Source organism: Mytilus trossulus, chromosome 11 (genome assembly GCF_036588685.1).
Source record: "Mytilus trossulus isolate FHL-02 chromosome 11, PNRI_Mtr1.1.1.hap1, whole genome shotgun sequence".
Taxonomy (NCBI): Eukaryota; Metazoa; Mollusca; class Bivalvia; order Mytilida; family Mytilidae; genus Mytilus; species Mytilus trossulus.
In genome coordinates, this window is record NC_086383.1 from 49,405,696 (window position 1) to 49,430,989 (window position 25,294).

The window sequence follows — 25,294 nt, forward strand, 5'->3', positions numbered from 1 at the left end:
TTAAAAGTAAACATACGTAAACCCCCGTCAGAACAACCCATTATTTGTCTGTTTAATTATTTCTGCAATTTGATTTCTTGATTTCCCTTGATTCAGAATATTCTGTAATGACAGTAATACAAAAGATTTTAATGGGTGTTTTTCGAGTCAACATTAAATTTTCAAAAGGTTAAAAACACAGTACAAATCGACAATCTAGTCACAAAACGTGTAACGACGTCAGCATTTAACTTTTAAATATTAAAAACAATAAAGAATCCTTCAGTTTTATTTTGGATTTTAGTCATTCATCACTTCTAATAATGCACAACCAAAAGGATATGCTGCCAATCGTCTTCTTTTGCATAATATCAATAATACTCAAAATCTGCAACTGTTACTGCAACAACGATGAAAATGTTACCGGTGGTGCCTTCACTGGTGGTATCTATATGGATTCGTATGTCATAAGGGCACACTCTGGTACCGGGCCGAAAATGTGTATTAGGGATTGTTTATTACAATCAGATTGCAATGCCGTAAATTTCAAAAAAGCCGACTGGACGTGTGAATTGTTATCCATTTCAGGAGGGGATCAGTCGACGGTACAAGCAGGTTTTTATTATTCATCGATTACAAAATGGACTATGGTAAGACTATTTTTTATGAACTATATGGGTAGAAAAGACACGCACATGTTGTAAAAATGATACATTTCATAATTATATGTATCTCTTTGAAACCTTTTGTATTTTTAAGTTTGATCAAATCTCTGAATATTTTTTTTTTGTATGTTATTTCGTGAATATTTATGATTTATTCCATCTTGATGCGACCTTTACAAGTTTTTTTTTATAGCTGAATTAGATTTTGAATAATACGGCATATTCACCACGCTCAAAACGTCGCGCGCTTTTACGTGTATAATTATGGTAAAATCGTTTGATGCATAGCTGTTTTTGGTAAATAATTGTCATTACATACATAATGTCCTGTCTCGGAATATTTTTTCTGTAAAAATTTAGTTAAATTGACGTTGGCCTAAGAGAATCTCAATCAAATCACATATTTACCTCACCAAACGATAGTAATTGGAAAAGTACTACAGTACTTAAAACATATACATTATGATGACGGCCAACAAACTATTAGTTTTAAGAATATAAAGTAAAAGATTTAAAAAAATATATAAACAAAAGGAAAAGAAACGACTGACACAACTCTGCATCAGAGTTTACATGTTAATGACGTTTTACAAAAAGGGTTAAAGTTATTTTATGTCATGACATGGCTATGTTTAATCTCCACTTAAAAATGATCATTTATGATTTTCAAAAAGTAGTTGTTACATGTATCAACCATAACCGATTATCAAAAAATACTTTTTTTCAATCATTTGCGATAATTAAAAAGTTATCGACTGTTTTAGTTAATAAGTGTTTCCCTTGAACTTAGTAATTCATTTCTTCTTGAGTATTTGATCTAAATACATTTCTTCAGTCTGTAGCTTTTTCTTATTTTTCGCTGTATATTGCTAATGATAATGTTTGTCAAACATTTGTTGAACACTGTAAAAATCTCCATGAATTAGATTTATTTAAGAATTGAATTCTCTTTTTTGTAAATTTATTGGGGTGTAAAAGCATTGACCGAAGTACAGTGGAGATCACTTCTAACCTCTCATTAAATCTGTCAGGAGAACTGTTCCAGAACAGTACGTAGAACTGTCAGCCTGACAACTTTTAGTCAGTTCTAGGTTAGAACTGTTCTAGCTAGAACTGATTTGGTCAGTTCTACCTAGAACTGATCCTGACAGTTCTACCCTAGAACAGTTTTAGACAGTTCTAGCTAGAACTGACCAAATATTTAGAACAGTTCTACCTAGAACTGATCCTGACAGTTCTAGCTAGAACTGACCAAATATTTAGAACAGTTCTACGGTTAGAATTGATTTCTAATTTTACGGCTAGAATTGATTTTTAAAAATTCTACGGTCAGAATTGATTTATAAATTCTACGGCTAAAATTAAATTATAAATTCTACGGGTAAAATTGATTTAAAATCCTACGGCTAGAGTTGATTTATAAGTTTTAAGAACTCTTTGCCTTAATTATATAAAGGCTTGGGTAAAAAAACGATTTAAATTATGTAGAGTTTTGCTATTTTGCGAGTCGGTTTTATTTCAGATTTATAATCGGCAAGAGAACATGTTGAACCTGTTAACCCCGTCATATTCTGCATGTATGTGCCTGTTCCAAGTCAGGAGCATGTAAGGCCTCAACCATTTGATTTCATTGGGGGTCTATGGATTATTTTGGAAAAAAAAGTTTGTTTCCTGTTTTCGGAGATTTTTTTTTTTCAACCCTGAGAACACAAATTGTTTGTTTCACCCTCAGATTCTACTATATGTAATGCTACAATTGAAAGAAAAAAATTGTTGTCAACTTGTCGCCCAAAATATGTTTCTCCGAAGGCGAAGAAAAAAGTTTGTCCAGAAAAAAACATCCATAGCCCCCGCCCCTAGAAAATCTAATGGTTGCTGCCTCATTCAGTGATTTGTTGATGTGTAGGCCGTTAGTTATATCATCTGAATCGCTTTACATTGTCTTATCGTGCCTTTTATCGCTGACTATGCGGTATGGGCTTTGCTCATTGTTGAAGGCAGTACGGTGACCTAAAGTTGTTAATGTCTGTGTCATTTTGGTCTTTTGTGGATAGTGGTTTCATTGACAATCATACCACATTCTCTTTTTTATTTACATAAATAATTTGTTTTTCTTTCACTTTTTGTACATAAATTAGGCCGTTAGTATTGGGGGAGGGAAGGGGGGAGGCATTATTATTTGAATTGTTTTACATTTGTTATTCCGGGAATCAGGATGGTTCGTTATCATATAACAAAATTATCGGACCTCATTAACCAATATAATATCTGTTTACGAGTAGTTTTCATACCTCGGACGACCTTTTTAACAAAAATCTTTTGACCGCATCAATCTAAACTGCCATTATTTGCCCCTGGACCCCTCCACTTGATCCTCCAATGAACATGTTCTTGTTTTATTCAAAATTTTGAATCATCACAAATATCAGTAGTTTTTATACTTCAGACTGAGTCGTGTAAAAAAATCTTTTGACTGCATTAACCAAAACTTACCATATTTGCTTTTTATTATGTAAATCTATATAGCTGCACAGCAATTCAGTTATAATTTTAGTTCGAGAGGGACTGTAGTATATAAATAACTGCAATATTGGAAATCAATGACCACAAATTTTTTTTCGCATTAATTGAGGGTGCCAGCATTTACTATTTTTATTCAAAATATAGCATCAGAATCAAATATCAGTAGTTTTCATACCTCTGACTAACTCATGTAACAATTTTTTTTGTCTGTATCAATCAAAACTGACCATATTTGAAAGCATCAACCAAAACTGACCATATTTGACCACATCAACTAAAACTGACCATATTTGCTCTTTTTTATTCAACTCTTATAGTCACATAGTAAATCTGTAATATTTTTATGTAAGGATGGAGTGTATAATCATTATAATACAGATGATCTATATTATTGGGTTATTGCATGAATATTGGGGAATATTGTTCCGAGAAGAATTTTATATTGCGCATGCTTATATTTTTTATACATGTATCAGGATGGATTGTTCAATATAAAGGAAAGCAACATTGGAAAACAAAATTATGCTCGCATCAGTTTATAGTGCCAGCATGTCCTCTTCTTAATCAAAATTTTGAATCCTAAACTAATTTCAGTATTTTTAATATCTCAGACTGACTCATGGATATAACAAAATTATTCGTCCACATCAACCAAAACCATGAAAACTGACCATATTTGACCGCATCAACCAAAACTGACCATATGTGACAGCATCAACCAAAACTGACCATATATACACTTTATAATGTAAATCTTAATATCAGTAATATATATATATGTTACAGTAAATAGGTGAAATTAGGAATTACATGTAATTACTGAACGTTTCAGTAAATACCTGTAATTACTAGCCAATTTAGTAATTACATGTATTTACTAGTTGTTTCAGTGATTACTGGTAATCACTGATTTTTTTGGTCATTTTTACAGCTATTTACTAACTTGATGTTTTGTTTTAAAATTAAAAACATAATTGAAGATACCAAATAAGAAAGTGAAGGAATAGGGACTTTAAGGGAGCTTATTTAAGGATGTAGGAATATAAGGCACATCAAAAGTGCATACTCTTTAGTGTTTGTAAATTAAAACTGGAAAATGGTTGTTTTATAGGTCTTGTAACTCTGTAAATATATGCATGCAAGACAATGATAGCTATCTCAAATTGATTTTCATAATTTGGTTAAACTAAAATCTCTATCATGCACTGTGGTTTAGAACTTTAAAATAACTTTCTCCAAATATCCTGGATTTTTACCAAACATGAATAGAAGCAAAATTTTTATGATCATAAGTTAATATCAAAAAGTAAAGTTTGTAAAAAGAATCCTTTTTTTTTCGTATTACTTATAAATGGAGTTTTTTTCCCGGTTAACATTTCATACACTATGCAGTTAAAGTTTTTAAAACATAAGGTTTTATAAACCATCCTGGATTTTTACCCAATTTTGACAGAAGCTTCTTACAGTTCTAGTCAAAAGATAGTATCTAGAGGAAATTTTAATATTATTTCCTCATTTTTGTTGAGCCTGCAATTAACAGCAAAAGTAGGCTATTTGTTCTGTAAAACCCTTACAACTTTAATAGCTTAATACATCGATAACCCATCTCCAGCTAGAGGTTGAATTGAAGGTCACATGAATACGTATTCAAAGATCTCCAAATATTCACTCGCAAGTGCACAACTCATCAACCTTGTTTCTCAGCTATTTTAACAAAATATAACCAGATTGGCTGCTAATAGTGAATTGTAATTTCACTATATCATTTTTATTAATGATTTAACAACAAAAAGAATATTTTTATTTTTTTTATATCTCGAAGCTTATGCACATAACAGTTCACTCCAGTTCTTAACCTACATAACGTTATCTTATCTGTATCAGGTAGTAAGTCTAAATATTCTTAAAATTCAAAGTTTTCTTTAAAAAATTAAAACATAATTCTTTAGGAGAATTTTCCATTTCTTATTTCCATGTCTGCTGAAATTGGTCAACATTATCTGTATAATGCTCAACTTGAACCATTTTGGATTAAAACTAAAGTTACTCGGATTTAACCAAATATTTGAAAGTCCATATTTATTCAAGATATTTTTTTTATAGAAATCAACCATTTAAGAATTACTGTACTGTACTAACTGATCTTTTAGTTAGTATAACCATAACTTTTGATCACCTGACCATAATACAACATTGTTTTAGCAGTCAGTAAATAGGTGTAAAAAATCATTTTAATATTAGTAATTACTGGTAATAACTGGGACGTTTCAGGAATTACTTGTATTAACTAAGTGCATCGGGGATTACCTGTAATTCCTGAATTTTAGTAATTACATGTAATTCCTAATTTCACCTATTTACTGTAACATAAATATAGCCGCATAGTAAACCACTTATACATATAGTTACATATCACGATGGATTGTATAATTCAAATGACAGCAATATTGTAACACATTGGCTAAACAAAATTTTTCACTTCAATTTAGAGTACCAGCAATTTTCTGCAAGTCCTCTTTTTATTTAAAATATTGAATTGTAAACAAATTTCAGTAGTTTCGATATACATGTATCAGACAGTCGTTTTTACAAAATTATTTGGCCACATCAACCAAAACTGAACTTATTTACACTTATCTAGTCCAAATAATTATGAGTTTATGACGTCTTGAAAGGCTATTATATTTTTTTTCTTTGGCGGCTTAGGCGTCAAAGAAAAAAATATAATAGCCTTTCAAGACGTCATAATTATTTGGACTAACACTTATCATGCAAATATATATATGGCCTCATTGTAAACCAATAATATTTCTATGTCAGGACGGATTGTATGATAAAAATGACACCAACTTTGGAACACAATACACCTATATTGTTAATCCTGGCTGACCCGGCCTCTTGAACTTTTGAAGCATACATGTACAACAATCACTTAAATTTCATTGTGGCGTCAGATATTTTGCTTTATGATGTCAAATTTTTACGGAAACCTGTGTGATATCCAGTAATGGCAAACAAATAGCGATAAGGTGTATTTATACCATATCTAAAATTTAGAACGCCGTTATTTCCTCTCTGTATCCATAATAATGAACCGTCACTAAGGCAGCAACCATTTGATTTTCTATGGGGGCTATGGTTTTTTTTTTCTAAGCAAACTTTTTTTTTCGCCTGTGGCGAAAAACAATCTATTTATTGGCAACAAGATGAAAAAAAAAAATTCTTTCAATTTTAGCATTACATATAGTGGCAGCTAAGGGTGAAACAAACAATTTTTTTTCTCAGGGTCAAAAACAAATAATTTTTTTCTCCAAAAACTGGAAACAAACTTTTTTTCCATAAAAAAACATAGCCCTTAGTTTTTTTACGTTATAATACAACACTTTTTTTCATATCTCATTATTCATCCACTGTACAATTTTCGTATGAACATTTGTCAAAACAGAATCTTAAATGAATGTAAATCCAAGGCAAACAAGATAAATTACGATTAAAATTCCATGAATTAAATGCAGAGTTATATTTATATAGAGACTGTTAAAAACGGGGAACGAAGGAACGTAAACAATGATGTTTCCTATGCAATCTTATAAAAATATTTCTCCGATGAGTTGGATAACCTCCTATTCACTTCGATATTTGTACATGTAACGTTTGATCAGTAAAAAATATAGAAAATCTCCTATTATATAGCAAAGTATTTGGAAGTAATTTATTTCTTCTAAATTCTAAAGTGCCCTTACTTCAGTGACGTCATTTAGAACTGTTCTACAGTCCTGACTGATTAAGTCAGTTCTGCTGACAGTTCTACGGTTATAACTGATTGGACAGTTCTACCTAGAACTGATTTAGACAGTTCTACCCTAGAACTGATCCTGACAGTTCTACCTAGAACTGATTTAGTCAGTTCTACCTAGAACTGATTCTGACAGTTCTACTTAGAACAGTTCTAGGGTAGAACTGTTCTAGGTAGAACTGTTCTAGGACAGGTTAGAACAGTTCTATGACAGTTCTCCTGACAGTTCTAATGAGAGGTTAGAAGTGATCTCCACTGTACATTTTGTATGAAGCGCGGAAGCGCTTCATACTAAAAATGTGCGCACGGTCAACGCTTTTACAACCTTTAAAGTTACAAAAAAAAGCATTCAATACTTATAATTACATTTTTACCTATAGGATCATGAAAACACGCCTTTTATCAAGTTTTTATTTCATTTACCTGTGCACTTCATTGTGGGACCTCGTGTCATAATGAATGAAAAGTTGCATTGTGTAATACAATTGATTAAGGAATAGCACGAGATTGCTAGTTAGCCAATCAGAATAACGTATTATAATGAAACATACATCTAATGTAATTATTAAACGATTAAATTTCATGTTTCAGAAACCTAATCAATGCTGGCCGAATCCATGTTCTAATAGAGAGGAATGTGTTATTGCCAAATATGGTTATCATGTCTGTATCCCTGTAGGTAAGTTGCTTTTTACACTTGCTCCAATGGTTAAATTGAACTGGGGTTTTTTAATCGAATGTTGTCCTACTTGTAACCATGTCGCATGTTTCGATCGATCGTCTGCTTGTCAATAACTGGACATATAAAAAAAAACTTGTCAAATTTGATGACGACAACTTATTTTACAAGTACTATAACTTTTTTTGTTTTTATCTAAATCAATGGAACAATGATGTTAAACAAATGAACATAGCAAGCATCGTTATTCTATTTATTCGTGAAATTCTCAATCCACCTTTTTCCATACAGTAAATATATTAATGAATCTACCAAACAGTAAATTTTGCAAAATAAATCGTCAACAAATATACCAGGCTTATAATTTACAACACCAAACTCTCGTTTCCGTTACAAGAGACAAATTAACGGCCGAATCAAACAGATTTTTTTAATAACGATGTTTAAAGCATTAAAAACCAAAAGTTCCAAAACGTTGTGCTTAACCTGTCGAAAGGACAGTTGCTTTAGACTTTTTGTCAGATATTCGAAATCCTTCATTTTGTTCTATGAAGTGCCATTAAACATTCAGCCCGCTAACCCTTCTTTTTTCATAATTTTTAACATATAGTTTTAAAATCCATATTTGAGGAAAATCTTATAAAATCTATGTTAGTTTTTCATATTCTTGCCATTGTGAAAAGTACGGAAATCTAGAGAGTATCATTTCCTGTCAAATATGCAATGGCTTAAAATCTTGTAAAAGAGGGGCGAATTTAAATACCAGAGGGACAGTCAAACTCATAGATTGAAAATAATCTGACAACGCTATGGCTAAAAAAATTCACGACAAACAGAAAAATAATAGTACACAAGATACAGCTTTAAAAACTAAAGACTAAGCAACACGAACCCACAAAAAACTTAGGGTGATCTTGGGTGCTCCGGAAGGGAACTAAGTAGATCTTGCTCCACATGTGGCAAAGTGGTGTTACTCATGAACACGAACCCACACAAAACTTGGGGTGACCTCATGTGATCCGGAAGGGTACTAAGTCGTGTTGCTCGTGTAATTACAAACCCAGTAAATAGTCTTATTCGGAAGGTGATATTCGTTAAAAGGGAAGGGGATTGTAGTTACGACATAAGGAACACATTCGATATCACCAGTGAAACTGTTATTCCATAACGGTCAACCAACTCGTGATGGCGTTCGTAAAATTTACGAAGGGGTGATCTTAACTTCACCATTTTTGAAATCTTGATTTAATAGCTCCGGCACATTTTTAATGGTATTTTAGTTCTGTTATTTATAAACTGTCAATTTATAATAAGCTAGTTATTTTTGAATCAAAGTATCTAACATTCTTACACTTTATTCATATAATACCTTTGTTCCCCGATAGATGACCGATGTCAACCTCATCCATGTTTATATGGCGGTACTTGTCGTAATGCTGTCGGTGATGGATTCCGATGTATATGTCCTAGCGGATACTCTGGGGATTATTGTGAAGGTAATAGAATACTGACAGCCTCATATCTGTTTGTTCATAATCTTCCTTGAATATATCTCACACCAGGACCACCGTCGAAAAATCTAGCATCCTTTATTTAAATTCACAGTATCACAGAAAAAAAAAGTTCTTCTCTTTGACACATACGGAATATTTGTTTTAGTTTCAAACTATTTTATCTACTCAAAGTAAAATGGTTTTGGACACAAGAACGCCATACTTATGAAGTCCGCTCCGAATAACAATAATTTACAATACAATATTAATATTTGTTGTTGTTTAATTTACAGTTACTATTTTTTTTTAAGTAAATGAGAGCATATAGAATCAAATTTCTTTTTGTGTGTTATAAAGCAACTCCGAACAACTTTATATCACAAATCAATTCCTCTACAAATTAATTATTCTCAATTGCGCTCTCAAAAAGACACTTTTTGTTGATTTAACTAACTTTATGTATTCTTATGACCCGTTGAAGACCCATTGGTTGCCTTCGGTTGGTATCTGCTCTTTGTTCGGGTTGTTATCTCTTTGACATATTCCCCATTTCAATTCTCAATTTTATTATGCATCTTATTTACACGTAAGAGCTTTTTTGTAGTTACACCCTGCACCAGTGCGCCATGTTTCAACGATGCTACATGTGTACTAGCTGGATCTTCGTACACGTGCACCTGTCATTCGGGATACTATGGTCTGAGATGTGGTGGTAAGTGTGATTACTCGAACATTAATGGTTAGCGATGGTGGCTATTAACTTATATATCTTAAAACGATTGTTATACACAGTATAACAAATAACAGTAACAGTAAAACACAAAATACAAGACAACCAGAAATCGAATAGTTTTGCATTCATATTCGTTGTTCTGTAAATCACAGAATGTAAGCCGGTAATTGTTTTCATATGTTTGTTAAGTTAGCAGGTTTTTAGTTTCAAATTCGTAGATTCGATATCACATAATTAAGCTGGTTTTTAGTTTCGTAATTTCGATAATGTATTATCAAGCTGGTATTTAGTGTAGTAGATTTGCTTATCGCAGACTATAGTAAGCTGGTATGTAGTTTCATATATTTGCTTATCGAAGACTATAAGCTGGTATTTAGTTTCGTAGTTTCGATATTACATTATCAAGCTGGTTTTTAGTTTTAATAGATTAGCTTATTACAGACTATAAGCTGGTATTTAGTTTCGTAGATTTGCTTATCGAAGACTATAAACTGGTTTATAGTTTCGTATATTTGCTTATCGAAGACTATACGCTGGTATTTAGTTTCGTATATTTGCTTATCGAAGACTATTAGCTGGTATTTTGTTTCGTTGTTTAGATATTACATTATCAAGCTGGTTTTTAGTTTTTAAAGATTTGCTTATTACAGACTATAAGCCGGTATTTACTTTCGTAGATTTGCTTATCGAAGACTATAAGCTGGTATTTAGTTTCGTTGTTTCGATATATAATTATCAAGCTGGTATTTAGTTTCATAGATTTGCTTATCGAAGACTATAATTTGGTATTTAGTTTCGTAGATTTGCTTATCGAAGACTATAATCTGGTATTCAGTTTCGCAGATTTTCTTATCGAAGACTGTAATCTGGTATTTAGTTTCGTTGTTTCGATATATCATTCTCAAGCTGCATTTTAGTTAATTACATTTGATTAAGCTGGTATTCATTTTCTTTGGATTTGTTTTTCAAAGACTGTACGCTGGTATTTAGTTTTGTTGTTTCGATATATTTTAGTATCAAGCTGGTTTTTAGTTTAGGAGATTTGCTTATTACAGACTGAAATCTGGCATTGGTTTTCGTTGGATTACTTATCATAGACTGTATTCTGGTATTTAGTTACATAGATTTGCTTATCACCGACTCTAAGCTGGTATTTAGCTGTTTAGTTTCGTATATTTGGTTACCACGAAGTGTAAGCTGGTATTTAGTTTCGTTGATTTGCATATTGTATAATGTAAACGAATACCTTTAGGTAGATATATTCATCCCAGATTACAAATGTTAAAGCGCAGTTGTAATATCATATTTATCATACCTTCTATATAATTCAAGGAATATTATTGGTACGAGCTTTTTTCAAGTTCTTACATTGACTTATTTATACAATTGTAATTCCAGGGACACCTTGTACATCTGTGCCGTGTTTAAACGGTGGTACTTGTACAATAGACGGAGCAACATATAATTGTACGTGTCCTGCAGGAATTAATGGAACTAATTGTGAAGGTAATTCATCATGTCAGAAAGATAGTCTACTGATCCAAGCATTCTATTTCCATGTCTGAACAGTTCCCAAACAAAAAATACGGATTGAACTAGATATAAATAAATTTAACACGTTTTGTTATATGCCATTTGTTCGTCTAAATATCTGCTTTCAGGAGCTAATTTTTGGTAACTTTTTCTACTTGAGTAATAGCAAGGTCATTCTATCGTTAGATGCATAAAAATACCGCGATTGCCGCCAGTCAATTAAAAAACGAAAATTACAAAAATTAATGTAAAATAAACCACTGCCTTTGTGTAAATATATGTTGGTAAGATATTCTCAATGTTGCATTAAACACAGCGAGAACGTTAAGGAATTATCAATATATATGTACACAGCCATGTATCACCATCATTGCTGGTGACCGGATGGATAAATCTGTTGTAGAGATGTCACTGACTCAGACGTACTTATAAATATAATTATTTTCTGTGACTGTATCTTGCATTAATTTGTAGGATCCTTTACTATAGATAATTGAGCTGATCTGTAACAATAACATCTCCATGCCTTATATATCATGTACAGTATTACGTCGCTAGATTAAAACTGACAAGGAAAGGTAACACCCGGCTACCGAAAGCTTTATTATTGTGAAGCCAAGGTGGACGTGTGGTCTAGCGCACCGGATACAGTGCAGGCGATTTGGTGTCACGATATCTCAGTAGCATGGGTTCGAATCCCGGCGAGAGAAGAACAAAAAACTTGCGAAAGCAAATTTACAGACCTAACATTGTTGGGTTGATGTTTAGACGATATATATATATATCATTTATCCATATTGCATTTTCCACTTTATTCACAGTAAAAGTCATGGTAATATGATTTATTTTTGTTTGTCCTCAACTTCAACCCACTTAAAATAAATTTATAAACTTATATTATGCTAGTGCACTATCATATACCCTGCAATAGCTTGTCATAGAACAATTAAAACATGGGAGGAGATAAAGCATCTATACTATTAAACGAGAAGACCTCATTTTGGGTGTCGCTTCTCTTCTTTCCACAATAAATTAATCAACACGCCTCTGTGTCTTATAGGTACAGTGTATAGTGCCATTTGTCATCCATTCATATGATTATTCAGATTGAGTTATTTTTGGAGAAAAACGAGAAAAAAGGCATCCGGATATTGTCCCGTCATTGGACAAAATTTTAAGTATAAACGAGAAGACCTCATTTTGGGTGTCGCTTCTCTTCTTTCCACAATAAATTAATCAACACGCCTCTGTGTCCTATAGGTACAGTGCATAGTGCCATTTGTCATCCATTCATATGATTATTCAGATTGAGTTATTTTTGGAGAAAAACGAGAAAAAAGGCATCCGGATATTGTCCCGTCATTGGACAAAATTTTAAGTCAGATTATACTTCCGGTCTGCGTTTTTCTGTATACTTTGAACATACATATACAAAGAATATAGTGTATTTTCAGAATTCTATCTGCTATCATTTTCAAGTTTACTATCCACGGCAGTCACAGAGTTTATTAAATAGAGAGGGTCTGTATACTATATCAATGACCACTATGGATCGATTAGTATTAAACGAGAAGACCTCATTTTGGGTGTCGCTTCTCTTCTTTCCACAATAAATTAATCAACACGCCTCTGTGTCCTATAGGTACAGTGCATAGTGCCATTTGTCATCCATTCATATGATTATTCAGATTGAGTTATTTTTGGAGAAAAACGAGAAAAAAGGCATCCGGATATTGTCCCGTCATTGGACAAAATTTTAAGTAAGATTAGACTACCGGTTTACGTTTTTCTGTATACTTTGAAGCTTGAACATACATATACAAAGAATAAAGTGTATTTTCATTCTATCTGCTATCATTTTCAAGTTTACTATCCACGGCAGTCACAGAGTTTATTAAATAGAGAGGGTCTGTATACTATATCAATGACCACTATGGATCGATTAGTAAACTTAGAATTAAAAGTAAATACACTATATTTATATAGTAATGAATGTTCATAATATACAGATAAGCGCTAAAAATATTCATGTGAACTTTTGATACCTTTTCTGAAATTCTCCAGTCATTAAATTTTTTACAAAATTCATTGATTACAAAAAAAAAAGAAGATGTGGTATGATTGCCACGTTGAGACAACTCTCTACAAGAGACAAATATGACACATATATCAACAACTATAGGTTACCGTACGACCTTCAACAACGAGCAAAGCCCATACCGCATAATCAGCTTTAAAAGGCCCCGAACTGACAATGTAAAACAATTCAAACCAGAAAACTAGCGGCCTTATTTATGTACAAAAAATGAACGAAAAACAAATATGTAACACATAAACAAACAACAAACACTAAATTACAGGCTCCTTACTTGAATGTTTATAACATACTAAATGTATGTTCATATCGAAATTGATAGAAAACCAAAAAATTGGAATAATGGAAATAAAGGAGGATAAAAAAAAAAGCATTTTCCTGTCCCCAATTACCTATGACTTATGATACTTTTGCTGAATTTCTCCAGTCATTCAATATTTTACAAAATTCTTCCAACAACACTTTACATACTTTAAACTACGCTCTGAATTCTGCGATTTCGCGGGTGTGTTCTAGTTTCATTAATACGATCTGAGGAGTTATTGCTGTGAAATAAAGATTCAAGATCTTAAATATATAGGGCCAATTTTCTTAATTAAACACAATACAGATACTAACATTAACAAATACAATTGAGAATGGAATTGGAGAATGTGTCAAAGAGTCAACAATCCGACCATATAACAGACAACAGCAGAAGGTCACCAACGGGTCTTCAATGCAGCGAGAAATTCCCGCACCCGGAGGTGTCCTTCAGCTGGCCCCTAAATAAATATATATACTATATAGTTCAGTGATAATGAACGCCATACTAAACTCCAAATTATACACAAGAAACTTAAGTTAAGAATAATAATACAAGACTAATACAAAACATTAATCCGAGAGGGACCTACAAATTTTTTTAACATTTCATCCCCTTACTTAATATTACATGCATATAATATCAAGAAATAAATTAGGAAAGTGTATCAAATTAAAAACCTAGCTATACACTGTTCACACTAGGGACTATATTCGTTATGTGATGATAAAGTAAACATGTGAATAAAATGCGATGAGGTGAAGACATTCATTAATCAGCTATCCAACGATTCAATAACTCAGAAGACAGACACACAACAATAAATAAAGTCTCCACCGATAAACATCATTAATATACAATTGTGCCTGAAAAGAAATAATTCTTCTCTTATATCTTACTAATATATCATATATAAAGTAAGTCGACCGTTATAAACCGAATGTTGGGTATTCTATAATGACACAATGAATAACAGTTAACGTATATTGCTTGAAAAGTTCTATATGTATAACACAATTAAATGATTATTTTCTAGTTACACCATGCACTTCTCAGCCATGTTTATACAGTGGAACCTGCAATATTGATGGTTATGGATATAATTGTGGATGCCATAATGGATTTTCAGGATCGGTTTGTGAAGGTACTCATATTCATATGCATTCTATGTAATATTTTTAAAAACGTTCACAAAAACGTTCTATAAATGAAAATAAAGGTAATGATATGACTGCATTGTCATATTTTATTGGTTCTTCTTTCCTGCTGTTTCTTGAAGGTTTCATGATATTTTTATGATATTTAGTATCACAAATCACTATTATGTCCAATAGCGAATTTTAATTTAACCGCACTTTTTACATTATTATAATTACATTAGATGAATGTTTCACTATCATACGTTATTATGATTGGCTTACTGTAAATCACGTGTTATTCCCAAAGCAATTGCATTACTCAATAAAACCTTTCATTCATGATAACAAGAGGTCCGACAATAAAGTGCACTTAAGGTGAATTAAATAAAAAAAAAATATAAAATTCGTGTTTTGATGATCCTAGCTAAAAAATGTTATTATAAGTATTGAATGCTTTTTTTTTGGGTAACTTCATAGGGTTGTAAGGGCGTTGACCGTGTGCACATTTTAAGAATGATACAAAATGTATTTCGGGCAACGCTTTTACACCCCAATGAAGTTACAAAAAGAAGCATTCAACTCTTAAAATAATGAAACACATAAAAACTTAAGGATTTTCGATCTGTTTTGGTTTTTGGTCTAAAAGGGATATCAAACAGAGCCTTTTGTACACACTGTTATTTCCAAAAGAGAATTTAAAACTAACCAAATATTTTACATTTTTATGATGACACACATAAAAACTTATAAAATGCAAATTCGTTTACGTTTTTTATTGATGTTTGTCTGAAAGGTTGCACACAGAGCCTTTACTATGTAAAATTTATAATTTAAAAAAAAAAGAAAACAACGGCCAAATATTTTAACAAAATAGAAAAAAGGCATAATAGCTACAAACGAAGACCATGTTTGTATACACCTGTGTTTGTTCTTTTTTTTTTAGTGACACCATGTGACGTAAATCCATGTACACATAACGGTACATGTTCACTGTCTGGAGTCTCGTATATCTGTTCCTGTATAGATGGTTACTCTGGTAAACACTGTCAAGGTAAGTTATGCCCCTTACCTGGATCACTCCTTTATCTGTTTTGCTCTGACGATATTAAGGGGAACTCAGAATCCCGTATGTTGCAAGGGAGAATACAAGCCTCTCCATGTTTCTGAACGGGTTCCCTGTTCTTTATCTTTTTAACTCTGAAGGCAATATTGAGTCAGATACCCGTATGTTGTAAGGGAGAAATCAAACCTAAATAGACATGTTTCGTTGAATATTTTCTTGTTTATAAAAATAGTTTCCAAGTAGAATGTCAATGCTGTCAGTAAGACTGAGAAGTCAACCGTTAACAAACTTTTTATCTTAGCTATCTTAGCAATTTTAAATAGATTTTATCTATATTGAGAGTAGCTATTTCGGGAAAGAACATGGCCTTGTAATTTTTGACTCGCCATGCATTTCGTCTTTAGCGTAGAGTTTATTTAACACTTTATGGAACTGTTGCATACAATATTCTTTAAGTTTGGTATGCATATTAACAATATTCCATTCACGCTGTTGTTATTTGCGGCTAAATGAGAATTTTATTAAATTACTTATACATTAACTTGATGATTAGTCCAAATAATTATGACATCTTGAAAGGTTATTATAAAACATTTTTTTGACGCCTTTGGCGTCAAAGCAAAAATTTAAAATAGCCTTCTAAGACGTCTTAATTAGTTGGACTACTTGATGATATGCAAAACGTCAAATTAAAATAAACGTAAAAACTGTTTCGTGTTGTACATGCTCGAAAAAATCACCAGAAAAGATTTAATTTGATTCCGAAATTGCCCCGATTTTTAACTTGATTTTGATTTATTTTGTTGCTTACTTGACCGAGTACCAGAATCTCTTAACACTGATTATATCGAAACAATATATACTGTGGAGTCAAAATAAAATTAATAATGGAAACGGGGAGTTTGTCAAAGAGACAACAACATTAACAACCCGACCAACTCAAACACTATCGGTAATATAAAAAAAGGCCTATTGATTGTTTCTTTCGAATTGTTAATGCTACATATATGTTGGTTTTTTTTTAATTTCGATATTCAAATGTTTTCAACTTAGAATAAGAAAATGTCATCCATTCACGTATTATTGTTTGCATTTTTCATATTATTATAACAGTGACTCCATGTACCGGTCCTCCATGCCTAAATTCGGGAACTTGTACCATTAATGGAGCTGACTATTTGTGTGCGTGCCCCTTTGGAATATCAGGAACAAATTGTGAAGTTACTCCTTGTAGTGGCAGCCCTTGTTTACATGGTGGTTCGTGCAATATAAACGGTGCTGCTTACACTTGCTCATGCGCAGATGGGTATTCTGGCGCAAACTGTGAAGGTATGTGAACATTGGTATTCACTTATTTCTTTAAATCACGTGATTTATTACTGTATTGTATATTAAGCTTGGCCTTCGTAAAATGTAGAGTTTACTGTCGCAAATTGAGGTTACTTAGCGACGTATAGAAGTGCTATGTGAACGGATATTTGCAACAGTAAAATGAAGTTTTACGAGTTCCAAGCTTAAAATGCAATACAGTTATCTCCATTCTAATGCCACATATTTAGAATAATATTTTAACTTCAATAAGTCTACCTCAGGCATAGATTACCTTAGCTGTGTTTGGCAAAACTTTTAGGAATTTGGTCCTCAATGCTCTTCAACTTCGTACTTTATTTTGCCTTTTTAACTTTTTTGGATTCGAGCGTCCCTGAAAAAAAATTATTATTACAAATGAATCGCATTAAAATGATTTATACTCCGTTGAATATTTCGATTTTAATATGATGATTTCCAATTTTTAGTTAAATTATATAATTCCATTAATCTATTTTTTTTGTTTCTTCTCTTTCTCTCTTTATTAACTTAATCATACTGCCAGTATTCTATTTTATTTGCACAAGAGATTCAACTTGCTGACAATCATGAATAATAGTAGGATGTGTCTGACTGCCTCTAATTTTAACTCGTGTTACAATTCGATATGAATCATGTTCAAGAAACAAACAGGTACATAGAAACCATCTATCTCTGTCTTGATATTTTAACTGATTGTTTTTGCAGTAACGCCATGCACTGTCAATCCATGTTTTAACAGTGGTGTTTGTTCAATATCCGGTTCAAGCTACCAATGCTCATGTGTGAATGGTTATTTGGGAGTGAACTGCGCAGGTTTGTATCTTTAAATATGTATTATTTTGCAAAATGCTTAATTGTGCTTGATTCTGCATGGTTAAAATTAAAACATAATATTTCATTTAAAAAAATTCGTTTAATTTGGATAATTTTAAAAATGACGATTACGATTTTATGTTAATGGTATGCTGTTGCAGTCGTTCGTTTGATCAGAGACATGATTATAATTTGATAAAGTATAAAGGTCTAAATATCATTAGGCCGGCTGAGATTTTATAGGACACGTTCCTGTTTGAGGATTATGTTTTTAAAATAAATACATGTCAAAGGAGAGTATTTTTGAACCCAAATTACCGATTGGCCGAATCCTCTTTACATTTAAACATAATGGCATACACCAAAAACTGATTGAAGTATAACTTTGACCGATTTGACACCTTTTATTATTACGATTTATGTCCTTTATTGATTTTGAAATATTTTTTTATTAAGTAAACTCATTTATCAATAAAAAGCAGGTGTAATCTAAAGATATACAAAAACTAATGACCACGTATGACGTTACTAACTTACAAATGAATGTTATTGAAGAATCGAAAAAAAATGCTCCAAGTTTGAGTGGTATTAATGAACGATTTTAGAATAGTCTTATTATAGTATTTTGATTTCCAGATCCCCCATGCAGTAATGATCCATGCTTAAATGGTGGTAGTTGTTCTATTACTGCAACTGGATACAAATGCGTATGCTCAAACGGGTTTTCTGGAACAGATTGTGAAGGTAATTTCTTTGAATAGCTTTATTAATGCATTAAATACAGTTCATACTTGAAAGTATCCGTTGATGAGTTCACCTATCATTTATAACATGTTTAAATTTTGACCACAAGATGCACGTTTCGTCTACCAATTCATAAGCGATATGTACAATTCAAGAAATACTTTATTGAGTTATAAATAACTTTGTGGTACCACCTAATTAGCAGAGAGTATAAATATAATAAAATTATATTATTGTGGACAGACATAATTATGATTGTATGTTTATGCATAGCCAGTATTTGATGTTTTGGTTACAGTCCTATAATTTTAATTTAGACAAATTTAAATTTTATCTTTTCTTATATATCTACCAAAGACTTTTATGTGACGCTCAGAAATTTACCCAAACGAACTTACTTTAACTAAATCTAACATAAACAGCAGCAGTTGTCCTTTTCTAGATTTAGAGATTTCAATTTCAAACGGGAAACTTCACACTAAAATTTACGACAAAAGAGACGATTTTTCATTTCCTTTTGTTAATTTTCCTTTTTTAGACGGCGATGTGCCTTTGGCTCCATCATACGGTGTTTATATATCGCAACTCGTTCGGTTTGCCCGTGTGTGTTCTGATGTCATAGATTTTAACGAACGTACAAATGTAATCAATGCATCACTGGTAAATTGTTGTGTCAGGGATTTCGATACCATAAATTACTTAAAACTTTTACTAAATTCTTTCATAGATACAAAGATTTGATTAGTAAATTTGGCTATACCTGTAGAAAGCTTATTAAAAATGGTATTTCTCATCCTAAATTTTATGGTAATATTGTACTTAAAGCGAGGAAATCACTATGTGATCCTTGTAAACTCATCGAACCTTTAAACAAACTTATAAGTAAGGGTTATCGTACCAATATTGTAATTAGATCTCTGAATATAGTTCACATTGGCACTAATATTGATTTTGTCATTAGCAAATTAAAACATAACTAAATTTCATTATCTTTTGAGGCGAGATGTATAGGGGACACAGCCACGTTAACTTTTATTTCTATAGAAGTCGCTCTTCACCATACTACTACCTGTCGATACATTTATTTTTGGCATTGCACAAGTCATGTCTTCTTTGACTATTAATGACGTTAAAATACTAAATCCCTGTGATGTGTTTTAGTCGATTTTAGTCTCTGATGCATGATTTTTTACTATTAATTGGTTTTGGCTTTTAACTAGCTGTAAGTAACCTGTTGATACTGTTTATAATGCTTTTTTGTCATTTTTTATTTATATGGATCTTGGCTGTATACCAGCTTTGATTATTTGTAATATCTTCAATTTTTCACTTATTCTTACAACATTTGTATAAACTTCAAGATTATAAAAAAACGGGTTTTTTTCTAAAGTGAACATTGATTGGTTATATATTTCTCAGTGTGTTTGAATTTGTTTGTTAGCCTTTTGGTCATGAATGTTTGTCTCTAATATTTAATTAACTGTGCATTTGTATTCAGATATCGCAGATCAAATTTATTCGTTCATTGTGTAATCATACGTTTTCTGATTGAGTTAAGTCTGCCAATTGATATTTTATCGTATGTTTTTATATGTTGTGATGTTATGCTATTGTTTCAGAAAAAGGGAGAAGGTTTGGGCCCATTAAAACGTTTAATCCCGCTGCAAATGTTTGCACCTGTCCTAAGTCAGGAATCTGATGTACAGTAGTTGTCGTTTGTTTATGTAATATATACGTGTTTCTCGTTTCTCGTTTTGTTTATATAGATTAGACCGTTGGTTTTCCCGTTTGAATGGTTTTACACTAGTAATTTTGGGGCCCTTTATAGCTTGTTGTTCCGTGTTGAAGGCCGTACTTTAACCTATAATGGTTTAATTTTTAAATTGTTATTTGGATGGAGAGTTGTCTCATTGGCACTCACACCACATCTTCCTATATCTATCAACCAGTTGATATGATATGCCAGAAAATTTATTTGTTACTGGTAACACGAAAGATGCCATCTGTAGAACAGGAATGAATTGGATTTCATTCTTTTAAAGGTTATTTCCCTTGACAAATTTAAAAAAGATGTGGGTTATTGTAAATGACACTAAGAGTCTAAGATAACCAATGATGTGATCATCTACAGGCAGCATTAAGATCTTTAAGGAATGACTGTATTATTTTTTATGTTATTTCGAATAGACAGAAAAAATATTACAGTAATTTCTTATAATTTAATTCTAAATTCCATTTTAAACCGTAGAAAGCCATGGAAAAACGTTAATGACGTCACGGTCACATGACTAAATTATGTTTATGGGCTCATAACAAAATAACGTCAGCCAATCAGAAGACGCGTTACATCCAAAATTAAATTATTCCGCAAATAGCAAGATAAATCGATACTATAAATTACATCCCAACAAGAAACTAAATGTGCAGAAAACAGAAAACCAGCATTCCAAGTTAAGCTATAAAGTAGCATCAATAAACACAAAGCAATTATGTCCGACAGTTTAAGTTTCCTGTCAAGTGTTTTGTGGACGTCAGTTTGTATTCATGAGGTTTTACTTTTGAATGTATTTATTAGACTGATTGTTTCAAATTGTACCCTTTTTACAGTGTTTTCCTTTTGCCCATATTATAACGCAAATTGTATTCGTTATAACACCCAACAAAACAAGAATGTACTATATAGAGAAAAGGCTAGAGGAGCCGAAAAATCTCTTTCTGATCGCGATCTTTGTTTCTATAAAGTTACACACTGAATACCGATGAATAAATCAAAGGAGTAGTAATAAAATCTATACATCTTTACTTTTTATTTATTTCTTAACAGTTACACCATGCAGTGGGGATCCGTGTTTTAATGCAGGAACATGTACTATATCCGGTTCCAGCTATCAATGCACATGTTCTAATGGATATTCTGGAACCAATTGCGAAGGTATTTCAAATATCATAGTATTATTGTGCTGAAAGTTTTCTACAAATGAAAATTAGTATATCAAGTCAGGAATGTGCCAGTTGTTATCCATCGTTTGTTAATCCAGGCATAGATTACCATAGCCGTATTTGGCACAACTTTTTGGAATTTTTGATCCTCAATGCTCTCCAACTTTGTACTCGTTTGGCTTTATCAATTTTTCGATTTGAGCGTCACTGATGAGTCTTGTGTAGACGAAACGCGCGTCTGGTGTACTAAATTATAATCCTGGTACTTTTGATAACTATTGTTCTTTTTGAGCTTTTCATTTTGCCATTTGATTTTGGGTGTCCTGTTTGGAACTTTCCTCGAAGTTCGGTATTTTGTTATATTACTTTTCAAGTTAAATACCAAAAAAAAATATGGACTAAGATCAGTTCAAAAGAGATAATGTGAATTGTATTCCCCATTCAAATGATTTATTGTTTATTTTATAGTACAACGTATAAATATACCAATATGTGACTACTGTTATGCTTTCTTTATAGTAATGTCTTGCATTGTGAAAATATATCAATGAAACAACACACTGTATAAACGAATGTGAATGGAACAGGATTTATGCTCCGTTTATATAAATTTTATTTTGATTCCTCTATTTTATAGTAACACCGTGTAGTGGGGATCCGTGTATTAATTCCTGTATAAAAAAATTTGGAAATCCAAACAGCAATTGTGGTAGATGTTTAGTTTTAATACAAATTAAAGAAAAAGTTTTAATACAAATTAAAGAAAATAAACAAAAAATATCAAAAAACAAACTCACACGATGTTTTATTCAATTTCGCTCTATTCATTCCTCCTCATTCAACGTACAAAAACATGTATTTGTTTTATAATGTTTATGACGAAGATGATTGCGTAATAATACATAAAGAACCCTCATTTTAATCTACTTCACTTATTATTTTCTTAAATCAACACCTTGCAGCGATGTACATGTCGGAATGAATGAACATGAACTGGTTAAAGTTGCATTTAGATACGTTCCTCGGGATTCCAGGGAACTAACCGTGAAACTATTAACTTGGAAAATGTTAAACAAACATTTACAATGACACATTTGTACCAAAGGATTTTTAAAAACACGAAATATAATTTTAAAGGTCAATTTCTCACTTTTCATTAACAAAATTTGTTTCTCTTAAATGTGTATTTTATAAATTTAAATTCAATATAATTTTTTTATAAATGCATGTATCTTCTTCTCGTTTCTGTATAGTAACACCTTGCAGTGTGGATCCGTGTTCAAATGGTGGTACATGTAGTGTTTCCGGTTCAAATTACCAATGCACATGCGCAAACGGGTTTTCTGGAACTAACTGTGAAGGTAGACAAATTGCTTAATACATAAAAAAAAATAGTGTAGAAACATTCATGTTAAAAGTTTTAAACAAAACCCGAAAAACACACTTCTCTAATACAAAAGTACTAGATTTAATTCTTCAATTTTGTTCCGCATTTTCTTCTTGCAATGTAAGGAAATAGGTCAAGATTTAATCAATGTCTTTCTACATTTTCTTAGTTTGATGGATGAGAACGGAACATGAGTTATTATACTGTGTTTATATGTCTTGTTTTCTTATTTCTTTGTTGCAGTTACACCTTGTACTGGTGATCCATGTGTGAATGCAGGAACATGTACTATTTCCGGTTCCAGCTATCAATGCGCATGCGTAAATGGATTTTCTGGGATTAATTGCGAAGGTAATTCTGGTGATGACGTATTTGAATGTAAAAAATATAAATCTTTTGTTTTAAGTTTAGATTTAGTAAATATTTAATCATCAATTAAAATTGTTTACATGAATATAAAATCACATGATGCATTTAATCTCAGAGTATTTACGGAAGGATCTTCAAATGTTTACCCTTTTTAAAACTGTTATGGAAATACAACTTCTTAATGTATTCTTTCTTTTTTATAGTCACGCCTTGCAGTGGGGATCCGTGTTTAAATGATGGAACATGTTCTGTTTCCGGTTCCAGCTTTTATTGTACATGCATAAATGGATTTTCTGGAGCTAACTGTGAAGGTAAATAAAATCTACAATAATAAGAAAAAAAATATGTTTATATTCATTTTTCACCTTTTGCATCTTCATGTATTTGTTGCAAAGCATGCCAATATTCATATTGATGTTAAGGTCAATAAGTGTATTGTTTTGTGTACTGAGGGCAAGATTTGTAAAAGCATTATTGCTTGTTTGTGATTTCTAGATATTTATGAAGGTGTATTATATTGGTTTATTGATGATACATTCCCCATTTCCATTCTCCATTTTATTATGATGATTTATATGAATACTAAGTATTGTTTAAACTTACCCTATTCAATAAAGAGATGGGTCCAAAATATGAAGCATGTACAGTAACTGGTTTTTTTCTAAATACCAGAGAATATGTGTTATCCAGAACGTGTTTATATGACTTATTGTGAAAGCTTGTCAACCAAAAAATTTGAAAAATTATCTAAATAATGATGATGCTTATTTTCTTTCCATTGTCTTACATGTTTTTAAAACTATTAATTCTTCTATTGCTGTCTTATATAGTTACACCTTGCAGCGGAAATCCGTGTATGAATAATGGAACATGTACAGTAACTGGTTCCGGTTCTACTTATTATTGTACGTGTGCAAATGGTTTTTCTGGGACTAACTGCGAAGGTAATTTAACCAAAATAACATTTGTATAAAAAAAAATCATATTCAATGATTTTAAAAACGTCATTATTTTATGGTCCCGTCATTTTAAAACAATATATTTTTTATTTTTTAACAAAGTTTTTTAGTTTTTAACAAAGTTTTTTTTTAATTGATTTGCTTTTGAATAAAGCTATAACAATTTTAAGTTGATCAGGTGATATACATCAACCTTAATGGTATGTTTTGAAAAAATGGCATAGTTTATTTTTTTCGTAGTTCAACTTTGCAGTTTGACTTATTTAACATGCACTATTTACTGTCATATACATATATAAATATATAAATGCACATGTGATTTTTGATTGTTGGGTAATAATTGCGAAGATATAATAATCTTATCCGCTAAAAATGATAGAAAAGAGAAATGAGAAACACGTTAGTGACGCTCGAATAAAATAAAGTTAAAAAATTGCTTGGTCTAAATCATTTCATGCATAGAAGAAATAATAAAGAAAAACTGGGAAAAAATATAAAATTTTAATACACAAAACTGAAAGTCTTGCAAAAACTACATTGCGTATTTATATTACAGCTTAGTAAAGACTACAATTGTGTTATTCCATAGAAGAAGACCATCTAAGACGATAAATCATTGTTGGCAGTATGCGATCATGAATGAGTATGCCACGCAGTGCATTCAGTGACATTTTACAACTTGTGTGTAAACCTTCTGTTGGTTCATGCGTGAATAAAAGCACACATTTCA

General features: G+C 31.6%; 1 protein-coding gene across 1 annotated transcript; it reads left to right on the plus strand.

Annotated features, from left to right (window-relative positions):
• Window positions 1-302: 302 nt before the first annotated feature.
• Window positions 303-25,294, plus strand: LOC134690117 (adhesive plaque matrix protein 2-like). Its single transcript, XM_063550089.1, has 16 exons — window positions 303-629; window positions 7,555-7,642; window positions 9,028-9,138; window positions 9,740-9,847; window positions 11,267-11,374; window positions 14,837-14,944; window positions 15,883-15,990; window positions 17,116-17,331; window positions 18,058-18,165; window positions 18,802-18,909; window positions 21,734-21,841; window positions 23,103-23,210; window positions 23,480-23,587; window positions 23,809-23,916; window positions 24,436-24,549; window positions 25,121-25,294. Exons 1-16 carry the CDS (start codon window positions 303-305, stop codon window positions 25,123-25,125), a joined length of 1,941 nt encoding a protein of 646 aa, XP_063406159.1. The 3' UTR covers window positions 25,126-25,294.